General features: G+C 43.6%; 1 protein-coding gene and 1 long non-coding RNA gene across 2 annotated transcripts; both read left to right on the top strand.

Moving 5' to 3' along the window:
* The first annotated feature begins 279 nt into the window (after positions 1-279).
* LOC311428546 lies at positions 280-2034 on the top strand. Its single transcript, XR_014687762.1, has 3 exons — positions 280-439; positions 591-795; positions 1942-2034. It is a non-coding gene; the product is annotated as an uncharacterized lncRNA (long non-coding RNA).
* Positions 2035-2365: 331 nt separating this feature from the next.
* Positions 2366-11855, top strand: LOC311428534 (ATPase family AAA domain-containing protein 2-like). The gene is made up of 6 exons (XM_084539939.1): positions 2366-2548; positions 2645-2793; positions 3740-3882; positions 4936-4982; positions 5981-6134; positions 11785-11855. Exons 2-6 carry the CDS (start codon positions 2770-2772, stop codon positions 11798-11800), a joined length of 384 nt encoding a protein of 127 aa, XP_084396065.1. The 5' UTR covers positions 2366-2548; positions 2645-2769; the 3' UTR covers positions 11801-11855.
* The last annotated feature ends 602 nt before the right edge of the window (positions 11856-12457 follow it).

The following is a 12457-nucleotide window of genomic DNA, read 5'->3' as shown; positions in this document are numbered from 1 at the left end:
AAGTAAAGGCTGCAGCAAGGCAAGTAAATACAAAGGAGGCGCTGTTGGATGTGGTGAAAGCCATTACTTTATCAGTGTAGCGTACAATCCCTTCACCGAGCATTAATTCTATAGGTGATTCTTAAAGGTGATATTTGAATTTGCCGTGCCAGCCTGTGAAAATGTAGCCTTTTAAGGCCAGGAAGATAACTTTTTTCAGTTTGTGTTCTTCAGGTTATTATTAATTTGAAAAGGTACTCGTCTTTTTGGAATAGAAGATGAGTTTTTTGTGGCCTTAAATCTGAAATGTCTCTCGTCCTTCTGCTTTAGATCCAAAAATTATTTAATAAGGAATTTGGAGAAGTGTGCAATATTGAGTTGCCTGGTAGGGCAGAGAGAGCATCTTTTTTTGAGGACCTAATTCTAAATGAAGTGGCTAAGCCTCCTGTAAAGAAAAGAGGTGAGGAGGATATGAGAAGTACATCTAAAACTTTCCTATCGAAGTTACTAGCTCTTTGGGCTTTGCTTTGGTGGTCATTTTCTGTCAGTAATTTGTCATATGCTTGTATTTGAGTACTGTAAATTGGCTAATTTTTCCTGATGAATTGAAGTTGATTGGACATTGGAAGTCGTGCCTGTAGCACCACCAGCTGAGCCTCAGAAGCCACAAGAGTGATCCCCACAAAAGTAGGGATGTTGGAGGAGGAAGAGGAGGATACCTTGCGTGACCTTAGAATTTTCTTGAGGGACGTTACTCACAGACTTGCCACTGACAGACATTTCAGGGAATTTGCAAAGCCCGTTGACCCACAGAAGGTAAAGTAGTGCTGATCTGTGTGTGTCTGTAACTTCTCAGTGTTCGTATTTCTCAGCGTTTTGGGTGAGGTTCAACTTTGTTTTTAGGGCTGCACTGTAAGGATTTTGCAAGAAGCAGAGGCAGTGCTTTTACTTCTGCTGACTCTCAAATGTCTCTTATGGGATTATTCGCTGAAAGCCCTGGTTTCATTCTAAAAAGCCAGTCCAAATGCCAACACAGTTTGCTCGTGAAAAGGCTTTGATATGTAGGCGTGTCACAGCACTGAAAAGCACAGAGATCTTTCCTTATAATTACAAACAGTATTTACAGGACTACTTTAATGAAGTCTGAAGCCCTTTATTGGACTGTCAGTTCCTGTGGGAACAGGAATAAGAGCAGCAGTTTGTAAAAATAAGTTTTGAGATCCTGTTCTCTGTTTCATCTGGAACTCCTCAATAGGAATCAACCATAAGTGCAGTGTGTTTTCTTTTTCCTCCAATTGGCTGCTTAGATGCCTTTTTCTCCTTAATTTATGAGATAAGCCTAAACTAGGGGCGTATATTTCAAAGACAGATGTAACTTGAATATACCTGCGGATCAGCAAAGTCCTCTTCTTGTGGGCATCCACTGGCTTTTCTTCCCCTTTTCTCCTAGGTTCTTGAGCTGTGAAAAATCTAGACAGATACATATGTCCTCATCTGAACTGGTCATTAGTCTCCTCTTCTGGTCTGAGGGAAGAAATGAGCACCTCAGGGCCCAGTTATCTCATTCTAAAGTAGATGCCTGCAATAGGTACTTCACAGGTGCAATTCATGCACCTTTTCCTCAATGTCGACAACGAAGAGAATGCCGGATGGCTTGCTCAGCTTTCACTGTTGTGATTTTCTGAAGCAAAGTGAAATGAATCTCCCACCCTCAGTGTTTCTTCTCTACCATGCACATGCTTCTGACCTCCCTACTTCTTGTTGTCCTCTCCTAGCCGCTCTAATGAAAAATGAAAGAGCCCTTCCATTTTTGAGAAGCAAACTGGTTAATTTCAGCGTCTTCTGATGCATCGCAAATGTTCAGGGTTTTTAGGAAGTCGTTTATTTAAAGTTTTCAGAATAATTTTAGTAGACAGTGTGCAAGGTTAAGAAAACCTCTGAATGCTTGTATTTGATCTGCAGGTACCTGACTATGCCACAAGGATTAAAGAGCCGATGGATCTTTCAACAGTTCTGACTCAAATTGACTCGTGCCAGTACCTCGCTGCAGGAGACTAGCTGAAGGACATCAATCTAATCTGTAACAACGCCTTAGAGTACTACCCGGATCAAAGATCTACAGGTGAGGATGTGCTTTTTAGCCCTAGTTTAAAAAATCTGTCAAACGTATAGATGGAGAAATGCTGTGTGCGGACAATAGACTTCGGATGGATTAGATGATTTTGGACGTCCAGACTGTAAATATTTTATCATTTTGCTACTTGGGCATGGAATTGTGATATAAGTGTTCCCAAGGAACTAGTGCTTTTGTTTTAATTAACTTCGATGTTATGCTGAAAATATTCACTGAGAGAACCTTTCGGAACCAACCTATGAAGAAAGCAATTTTTTTCTGTGATCAAAACAGTTTCATTGGTTGGTAGACAACATTCAGTTAAAGTCTGTAAAATTTCAGATCGTCACAGCGCCTATGTTTTGCAAGACACTGCATATTCAATGGTGAGGAACGAAACGGATACAGAGTTTGGACGACTTTGTGAACAAATTAAAGAATCTCGTGAGAAAAGAGGTACGTGCTTTAACGCTAAGGATTTGAAGACTTGTCTCTGCATTTGTAACTAAAAATGCACGACGAAGATCTTTGGTATCTATTCTTTCTTGCAAGGTCACACCTCTGCAGCGTGGCTCCATGCGACAGCTCCAAGTCACCACAGCAGAACCCTGCTACTGAAGACGAGAAACCAGATGAAGAGAGTAATGAAAATGAGGAGGTGCCAGCGGCACCTGTAGATGCCAGTACACCCATTTCTAATGGCAAGTTGCATTTTATTCAGCTGCTCTTGTCGTTCATACCTTCTCTGTTCTTGAGGCGCAACAGGTGTCTCTGATGCCTGGCTCTTTAGGGCAGAGGTATTTTGTTTTCAAATTGACTTCCAAATGGGAGAGAGAAATCCAGAGGTCATTCATTCAATATAGCGATGAATTAAAGTTCGAAGAAAGTTGGTTCATTTGATGTACTCTTACTGGAACTTCATTTTGTAAACAGAACGACCCCCCACTCAAGGATATGACAGCTTCCCTCCCGTACTAAAAATGATAGTGCTCACCCTTGTAGGAGCAGCAATGTGAAGAAGGTCAAGGGCAGTAAGAAGGGTTCGAAGCTTTGATATAACAAGCCTTACACTTTTGTTGACAGAGCTCCTAATAAGCATCTTTAGCAAGGTCTGGAGATGGGAGAAAACCTCAAACTAGATTTTAATTCTAGGATGTATAATGTCAAGCTTGACTGTTCCTCTGAACAGTCAATTGAATTTAATTTTTTTTAATTTAAATTAATTAGTTTATTTTTTTAATTTAAATTCAACTGAATTTAAAGTTTTGAATTTAAATTCCAATTGAATTTATTGAAAAAAATTCCAATTGAATTTAAAGGTTTTTTTGTTGTTGTTGTTTTTCACGAAACACTAAGTTTATGTGAAAGGTTTTGCTGCAATATCTTTTTGCCAAGGATATTAAGCTTAAGTTATCCACAAGAAAACGGTGGGGAAAGGGAAGCTTTAGTTTTGAAAGCTTTTTTTTTTTTTTTTTTTTTTTTTTCTCTCCCGGTTTTTCTTGAGCACAGCAGCGTTTCAGTGTCTGCCTGCCATTAGTTGCCCCACTACCAAGTCAGGAGGGTCAATTAAACTTGCGTGAGGCAGAATTTCTTTATCTGAGTCTACGTGGTTCACATAAATATATTCTTGTTTCCTTCTTTCCCTAGGATTATTCTTCTCCCAGTATTGAATGTTTCAACGGACACCGTTTAAGATCAATGAGCAAAAGCATCCTGCGGTGTTCAGTCTCCAGCTTTGAAGAAAGTATGGCGATACTGAGGGGAAATGTCAAGAGAAGATGCTTTTCAAGGTACTGTATTTCTATATGTTCAATCTCTGTTCGATTTGTAGATTGAAAAGCAAGAGAGAAAGCATGTGCAGTGAGTTGTGGCCTGATAAACCTCCGGCTAAAATCAGCAGAGGCCTATGAGCATGCTGATGGCGTACCAGTACCTTAAAACTAGAATCCCTCTTCTCAGTGAAAGTCTTCCGCTTTTCTAAAAAAAACCTGTTTTTTTCCCCAACCCCTTTGAGGTGTTGTTGTGGTTTAACCCGGCCGGCAGCTAAACACCACACAGCCCTTCTGCAACCCTCCCACCTCCCTCTCTGGGATGGGGGAGAGAAACGGGACAGTGAAGCCCGCGAGTTGAGATAAAGACAGTTTATTAAGACAGGAAAATAATAATAATGATGGTGATGATGATAGCACTGCTACTAGTAATGTGTACAAAACAAGTGATGTACAATGCAGTTGCTCACTACCCGCTGACCAGTGCCCAGCGTAACCCCTAGCAGCCCGGCTGCCCCGCCCTATCCATGGTGCAGCGTGTTGCCATAAGGCATAGAATTCTTTGGCCAGTTGGGGTCGGCCATCCTGAGTCTGTCCCCTCGCAGCTGTTGCTGTGCGCCGATTCTGATCGCCAGTAGGACAGTGAGACACCGAAAGGTCCTTGGCTTGTTGTAAGTACTGCTCTGCAGCAATTGAAACATCGGGGTGGTATCAGCACTCTTCTAAACATCCTTTCACACATCCTCAGCCAAAACATAGCAACCTACCCGCTACTAGGAGGAGAACTAACTCTGTCCTAACTGAAACCAGGACATGTATCTTTTCCACTTGGGTGCTATTGCTCATAATTTTGAGAATTCAACACGAGCAAGCTAGGAAATGTGGGTACATACAGAACCGCGTGTATATGGCACGCAACAGACTTGGGATGTGGATCCTGCGTGAGGCCTACAGGCTTCTCTTTGTATACCATGGAGCACTGGCTTGTAAACATGGTGAAATTTCCCATCCTTGATGGGTCTAATACAACAAGTCTTTTCTCCCTTCTCTGCCCTGTCCTCTTTCTTAATGTAGGCAGTTGAGAAAGCCAAAATTGGAACGAAAAAAAGAATATAACACAGGTAAGTGGCTGTAAGTCCCCGGGATACCTATTTACGCTGGTTACTGAAGAGGATGGCACTTGGTCACTCCATGGCTTTCATTTGGCCCCAAAGCCTTCTGTAGTCAGCTGAATTCACTCCTCAGTGACTTTTCTGTGAAGAGAGGTAGGTGCAAATAGGAGATTTTATGAATTCCTTGGGGAGGGAGCAGTGTGAATTGCAGCTTGGTAGGCACAAAGCAAACTGTTCTAATTGTGCAAAGTAAATCGATACTTGATAAGTTCAAACTTAGTTTTATAGTTGGCAAGCACAAAAGTAAACCTTAGCTGTGATCCTAGCAGCACAGTGGTGTAGCTCTTCCCTTCCCCTTGTCCTCTTGTCTCTTTTAATGACAGTGCAAGCAACAAACCTGTGCCAAAGGGTGCTGTATGGTAAACAATGGGCAGGCTTTTTTCTAAAAAGCACGAGTTTGAGTTATGTGGTGTTTGGGTGTTTCTCTTGAAACGATTCTTCCCTCCTTGAGCTGTTAGATCCTAATGCAGGAAATGGAAGTGCTGCATGCATAAACAGAGTAATCAAACATACACCTCTTAGGAAGAGGCTTGCAATGTCCTAGTGTTTGTTTTGAGCACTGTTAGATACAGTTTGACATGAATGGAGTGAAAACACCTTAGAGAAAGGTGTTGATTGTTCTCACTTTTCCAAGACAGAAATAAGTGGAGTAGATTTCCCTCCTGCATGGAACAAAAGTTGCACGTTTGTTTTTGTCTGGCTAGCTTTCAGTCTCTTTAAAAATTTCCCTACAGGTCCCAGTTTTAAGTAGACAGTTTAAACGTGCAGAGCGATAAAGAAGTGGAATGCAGTGGTTGTGACACCAACTTCTGATCTGAAATGTAAAGAAAAATCAATCCACTTCAGGGTGCCTTTTTTGTTTGTCTGTTTACATTTTACAAGAGCAACGGTGAAATAAGGAGAATCCCATCTTCACTGTTTCAAAATCCTTTGTTTCTGCGTTTCAGTCACCAGAACATTGAGGAGCAGAGCTGGTGCAAAAACTGTGAGACGAGTCCACGGAGAAAACAGGGACTTGGAGCTGCGCCGCAGCTGTAGAGTCGGACACAGTCAGTACTCGACTACTAACTCATCCATTCTATTTGACAAACTTATGACAAAGTAAGTCATCTTTTCTTGCAGACCTCTTAGAATGATCTTTCTTAGCAAGCCTTTGCACTATGGCATGATGTTGGCCTCGACTTGCTCTTTATTTTGACAGCAAAGAGTTATGGCTGCTCCTGGCATTTCCTTCATGTTTACAGGGAGACACCGTTACCTGGCTAGATAAACAGATTTTCTTGAAGGTGCTATTTCAGCATATAAGAATTGATTTAAAAAACAACAACAACAACAAAAGTGCTTCATGGCTTACTAGTTTTGTAATCTCACATTTCTCCAGGAATACTTGATTTGCTGCATTTCACCATTACACTCGTCAGCACCGCTGATTCTGGTTTATCACTATTTGCATTGCAAATATCCTTGTCCAAAGCTTAAACTGATGTATGCACTGCTTGAAAACAAAACCTGAAGTTGCAGAGCAGAAGACTCAAGTCATTATGTTAGCAGCTGTGTAACCATACTGCTTTCCAAGCATAAGATGTCCAGCTTATTTTGTTTCTATGAAGAGTTTAAATGGCTCCCGTTAAGCAAAGATGTCCCCACACTGATACTTACTATTAAGCAAGGATTCCACCTCCTTTGGCTGAGGTCTGCTCCCTTACTCATATTCGAACATTCATCCAAGTAGCCTGCAATTCCACACTCTCGGTGGAAAGTCCATAGAATAGAAAAGGTTCCTCCAGTCTCTTCCTCAGCCTTTTTTTTTTGAAGCATGCAATAAAGCAAAACGTTCACAGGCTGCCCTTCCATGCAAAACAAGGCAAATTAGTAAGACAGGAGCCACAAAACTGATTGTCCTTTAAAGTTAAAATGAGATTTGAAATAGATCAAGTTAGCAAGTGTTGTAAGTCTGTAGCTAAGTCTGGTTTTGCCAATGCAGCACAATTCCCTATCACGTAGCCAGAGCTGCTTCTGTAGCTCCAAGAAGCAAAACTGCTTTGAACAAATACTGTGTCATCAAAGCATTCGTTGGCTCAGTAGGCACGGCTCAGGTTCAACAAGTTTGTGAAAAAATGAGTACTAACAGAAGCAGCAGGGTCCAAAGAAACACTTTATGTCCCCACTGCGAAATGAGGGGCTTTACCTTGAGTGTTATGCACACTGTCAATAGAAAAGCACTGTAACAGAATCTGCCACGGCAGTCTGCATGTTACTGAAAGACCATCGGAGTAGGACTGCAGCAAGATCGTTCCGAAGTTACAAAAAAACCATGGGGGTGGGAGTTTAGTTGCGTTAGATAACACAATCTTAGATAAAGATTTTGGTCTTAACGTAAAAGTAAGGATGTCTACTGATCTCTTCAACTCCAACAACTGAAGCCCAAGTCTGAAAAATCGCCTTTAAGAATGCAAAGAAAATATTTAACTCTTCTGTATGTTCATACTTTGCTATCAAGCAAAGGAATGAATGCTGATGCCTTAACTATGTAGGGCTGTAGCTTACAGAGAGACTACACCTTCCTGTTTTTTTCCCTTTAAAAACGTTAAATGCACGTGAAATTATTTGGGGGTGTTTTCACATGCAAAGCCTAATGCAGTGCATGCAAGCCCTGTCATCTTCTTCCTCTAGTAGTGTCGCGTTAAGGGGTGTAGCCGATTGACCGTCATGGGTCCCGTCGGATTCAGGGTGCTGAACTATCACGGTCACGGATTCACCAACAACGCAGTACGGCCTCGCTCTAGTCGCATTCAAGGAGAACTCTCACAGCTAGGAAGAATGCAATTAAGTGCAATTTCTTACGGCGACAGGTACACAGGTTCTTTGGATTGTCAGTGATAAATTCACTGTCTGCAAAAGCAAGCTAGCATGCATGAAATGCACAGGCACACAGCCTAGGTATTAAGACATTAAAAAGCATCAAAACTCTAGAGATTTCTAAGATTCCACAGAGACGCCTGGTATAAGCAAGCGTTCAGATCTTACCCCACGGCGTCCCAATGGAGTGGGGGTGGGGGAGTAAGAGGCTCAGCCTGTCGAGTGATGTCAGAAGGAATCCTTCCTGATAGTATCTTCCCTAACATCCCCTTTCTCTTAAACCAATTGGTATTATTTTCTATCTTTAAGGTGGAGCTTGAGTGACTCTAGTCATGCATATCTTGGTTGTGCTTGGTAGAAATGATCTCACTTGCGTTTAAAGGTACAGACTGTGAGAAATTCCGAGGGCGTGCTCAGTGAGGGGTGGTTGCACCTTGGAGGCGGGGTGCTTTTGGAATGGAGGTGTGCTTATGATGCCTAGTCGCTTAAGGCAATTACTCCACAAGTAGTAACTTAGTGTTGATTTAACTACAGCATATCTAAAACATAAGAAGGATGTTAGTAAGGAAGAAGCTGATGAAACCAGTCCTTAAATCTTACTACTTATTGTGCGTGAGCAGACTGGCGTGAGTTTTAGCTATACTGGCAAATATCAAACCACACCTGTGTCGTCCCAGAGCTGGGAAAAAAAAAAAAAAAAAAAAAAAAAAACAAGGAAATGTTGAAGCAAATAGGGAGGCCTGTAGCTTGTGCAGTCTTTTAGCTGAGAAAATAAAGAAGGAGAGAGACAGGTAGCCTTGAGCTAGCAGAAGCAAGGAAGAGAAGGGCTAAAAGGGAAAAAACAGGAAGGAGAACACCAGCTCCAGACTGACCTCTAGTAACCTTTTTCTCATTAAGGGTCATTAGCACATTAAAAATCACACCTGTCAAAATGCTAAACTATGCTAATGTGGGATTCGGTGTGTGTCCCCCCTCTCCTGTTCCCCCTCCCCCCCGGTATTCCTCTGTAATGCACAAGCTCAGTGGAGATAAGTTAGGTGAGCTGTAATAACCAATCCAAAGGAGCCAAAGAGAGAGTTTTCACAAGTTTCCTGTGTATAAATGACGGTGATTCGAGTCAGAGGTGTGCTTGCTTTGCGAAAGATGGCCAAGTACCTGACTCTGCAGAGTTCTATAAGTAATTCTATAATTAAAAGACCTTCGTGTGCATTCCGACTCTGGGTGCTTATTGGCGCGGTGCACTCTGCACGAACCTGCAGACAACATCTGTACTCAGTGTCATGCCTACAGACAACCCTTTACTGTTGGGACCTGCATATTTTTCTGTGCATTCAACACAACCCCTTTGGCACAACTAGTTAACCACGTAGCTGCCAGTCCACCACTCAGTTGCACTTGTGAAGAGGAAAAGCTATTTCCGTCTACTGGAGGAGCACATCCTCTAAATGCAAGCTTCACTCAGCTGGTCATTTACTGCAGGACAAGATTTGAAAAGTGTTGTTGAGTTCTGGGTTTCCTGCTTACAGGAAAAATTAAGTGCTAGATCGCCCTCTACTCCGCTTTGTCTGCTGCATTTAATGGAGATAAAACTGATTTCGTTTGCTCCTCCATTTATGGACAATGAGCTGAAGGAACAGGTACAGCACATTAGCCTGGAATGCCTTCCCTCCCAACCAAAGTAAACTGGAGCTGTAACTAACACAAGCAAAAGCAAGGCTTCTGTGTTTTCAGCTGAATAAAGTTCCAACAAAATCATCCTCTGGGATTTGAAGGTTACTTCACATGACATGCCAACGACTCTTTTCCCTCCATTGTAAAGCGGATCCCTGCTGTTAGTTGCTCTAGAAGCAAAGGAATCGTCGGTTTGGTAACCAAATAGCCGCTTCTGCAAACGAGAAGTGTTGTGCTCTCTCTTCCCTTTGAATGACTCCACACTTCTCATCAGCTACTGGATTGCTGACCTAGAATCAGAGAACATCCCAAGGTGGAAAGGACTCCCAATAATCACCAAGTCCAACTGGTGGCTCCACACAGGACCACCCCAAAGTGAGACCCGATGTCTGAGAGCATTGTTCAACACTTGTTGACCTCCGTCAGGCTCGGTGCCATGAGCAGTGCCCTGGGCAGCTGTCTCAGTAGCCAGCCACCCCCTCAGCGCAGCACCTGAGGCGCACGGGGCTCGGCGGGGCGGCCCGGGAGGGGAGGACGGCGGGGCGAAGTGGCAGCTCCCTCAGAGCCGTCTCCCCGCCGCCTCGGCCGCATGTCGTGGCTTTTTCGTGTCGGGGCTTTTTCATGTCGTGCCCTCGGTCTCTCGCCGTGGGTGAGATGCTGCTCCCCAGCGCGGACCCCTTGCGCGCGGGGCCTGCCCGCGGCGGCGGCGGGAGGGAAACCCCAACCCCAAAGCCCTCCCGGCAGGGAGAGCTCGGGGTGAGGGCCGATCCGGCACCGACAGTAAACACACGCCGGAGGAAACGCTCTGGTTTTAGCCATGAGCAGCGCGGCCAGGTTCAAAAGGCGTCACGCTGGAGCTCCGAGTTCGGCGGCGTTCCGAGGCCGTTGTGGCGGTTGTGGAGACGGCCCCGGCTGAGGTGGCTGCTGCTGTCGCTGCTGTCCCCTCTGTCCCTGCTGTTGCCGCTGTTGCCGCTGTTCCCGGACCTTGGAGACCCCCGGCGGCTCCCTGTGCCAGGCCCTGTGGCCCCGGGGAGCTGCCCGCCGCCTCGTCGGCCAGCCCGGCAGCAATCCTGCCAGCACAGAATAGCCCACTGCGTTTCAGGGTAAAGTGACGATTAATTTCTATTTCCTGGCCTGGGTGCTGCTTTCTTCTTTAAGGAAGCTTCAAGGTTAAAGGTTCAACTCAGTTATGTCAGGGTTCAACTCCGTTTCGTGAAGGGGCTCTTGTACGAAAGCTTAAGCTGGGATTGACTCTCTGCTAAGCGGAGGCCAAACGTGGACCTACTGAGAAGCAGGTCCTAAGTGATAACATTTTCTAAAGAGACTGCTAAACACATCTGAAGAGTGCTGCTGCAGAACTCTGAATGGGGGGATAGCAACTGTCTTAACTGATCTGGAATCTTGAATTTACTTTTCAATGGACAAGAGGTGTGTCTCTCAAGGCAAACAAAGAGAGGAGTAACACCCTCTCTTGTCACTCATGTCAACATAAATTTATGCTCAGAGCGTAGGTGTAGGAACAGCATCGGTATGTATATGGAACATCGGGAGAGGAAGCTCTATCGGTATTTACAGTTTTTCTACTGTCTTGCCAGAGAGACGTCATCTCCAAATGAGAAATGGATGTATTTTGAAACAGTGGTGGTGGATCGGATTTCTTCTTTCTAGTGTTAATATTTGCTCTTGAATCGTACTTAATACCTGGTAACACCTCAATCAGTTGTCAAAAATAAGCTTAAAAATGTGTAAGGCTTATCTCATTGGTCAGTATAAAGATCAAGGTCTTCGCTTCGCTTTGCTTCCCTTCCCTTCCCTTTTTTTCTTTTTTTTCATTTTTTCTTTTTTCTTTTTTCTTTTTTTCTTTTTTCTTTTTTTCTTTTTTTCTTTTTTTCTTTTTTTTTTTTCTTCTTCCCTTCCCTTCCCTTCCCTTCCCTTCCCTTCCCTTCCCTTCCCTTCCCTTCCCTTCCCTTCCCTTCCCTTCCCTTCCCTTCCCTTCCCTTCCCTTCCCTTCCCTTCCCTTCCCTTCCCTTCCCTTCCCTTCCCTTCCCTTCCCTTCCCTTCCCTTCCCTTCCCTTCCCTTCCCTTCCCTTCCCTTCCCTTTCATTTTCCCCAGTATTGTTTTTCTGTTCTCCTTCTCACTGCAGTCTTGATTTTGTTTCTTGTCCCTTAAGTATGTTTCCAATGTGTTGCTGAAACATTTTCCCTTTCAATCCTAAAAAAGGAGCTGTCACTGGTGAAGATCGGAGCTTATCCCTGAGCCCAGGAGCTGTCACCTTAGTCTTCCAATCGGACAAGGACGACTTCATTTCTCATGTAAATGCATTTGTCAGGTTTGCGTATTGTTTTTTCAGGAATGGAAAGTGTGTATAGAATGGATTTAAAATCAATTTTAAATGTAAAACGTCAAGGCAAAAAAGTTCTAATTACAACCTCTGCACACAATTTGCCAGCTGTGGGACTAGGAGTTTTCTTATTTACTGTGTTTTGTTTAACGTGTCTGAAGTTTAATGGACAGCAATCAAGGCGTGCTAGAAATCTGAAAGCACTTTATGCTTTGTTCTCTCCGTCATTTTGGTATAACAAACTAGCTTATGTTTTAAACCCTCCATGAGGGTAGTGGTTTCCCTAAAGGTAACAAGTCCCTGTGTGCTACAGTAAGACAGTAACAAAACATGAAGTATAGAAGTTCATCCTGTCATTATTCAGCTTCTGCCTATGGACACACAACTACGCTTATTTAAAGCGGTATCACCTTGAAACCTAATCAGCATTTTAAAAAGGACTTTGTAGCAGTTATTGGCTTTTGTCCTGGAGGGCTGAGGTTTGTTTTGTTTTGTTTTACATTCAGCATTTCTGTTTCTAGCTTACATTCCCCTGTTGTTTTGCATGAGGAA

This window comes from Aythya ferina (genome assembly GCF_964211825.1).
Source record: "Aythya ferina genome assembly, contig: HAP1_SCAFFOLD_91, whole genome shotgun sequence".
Taxonomy (NCBI): Eukaryota; Metazoa; Chordata; class Aves; order Anseriformes; family Anatidae; genus Aythya; species Aythya ferina.
Note: the sequence above shows the minus strand (reverse complement) of the source record. Positions and strands in the feature narration are given on the sequence as shown.

Bases quoted from the DNA above. Each gene is read 5' to 3' on its own strand.
- LOC311428534 (XM_084539939.1), top strand. From the start codon at position 2,770: ATGCCAGTACACCCATTTCTAATG. The intron at 2,794-3,739 runs GCAAGTTGCATT...TTCTTTCCCTAG, and splicing joins CAGTACACCCATTTCTAATG to GATTATTCTTCTCCCAGTAT. The intron at 3,883-4,935 runs GTACTGTATTTC...TTCTTAATGTAG, and splicing joins AAGAGAAGATGCTTTTCAAG to GCAGTTGAGAAAGCCAAAAT.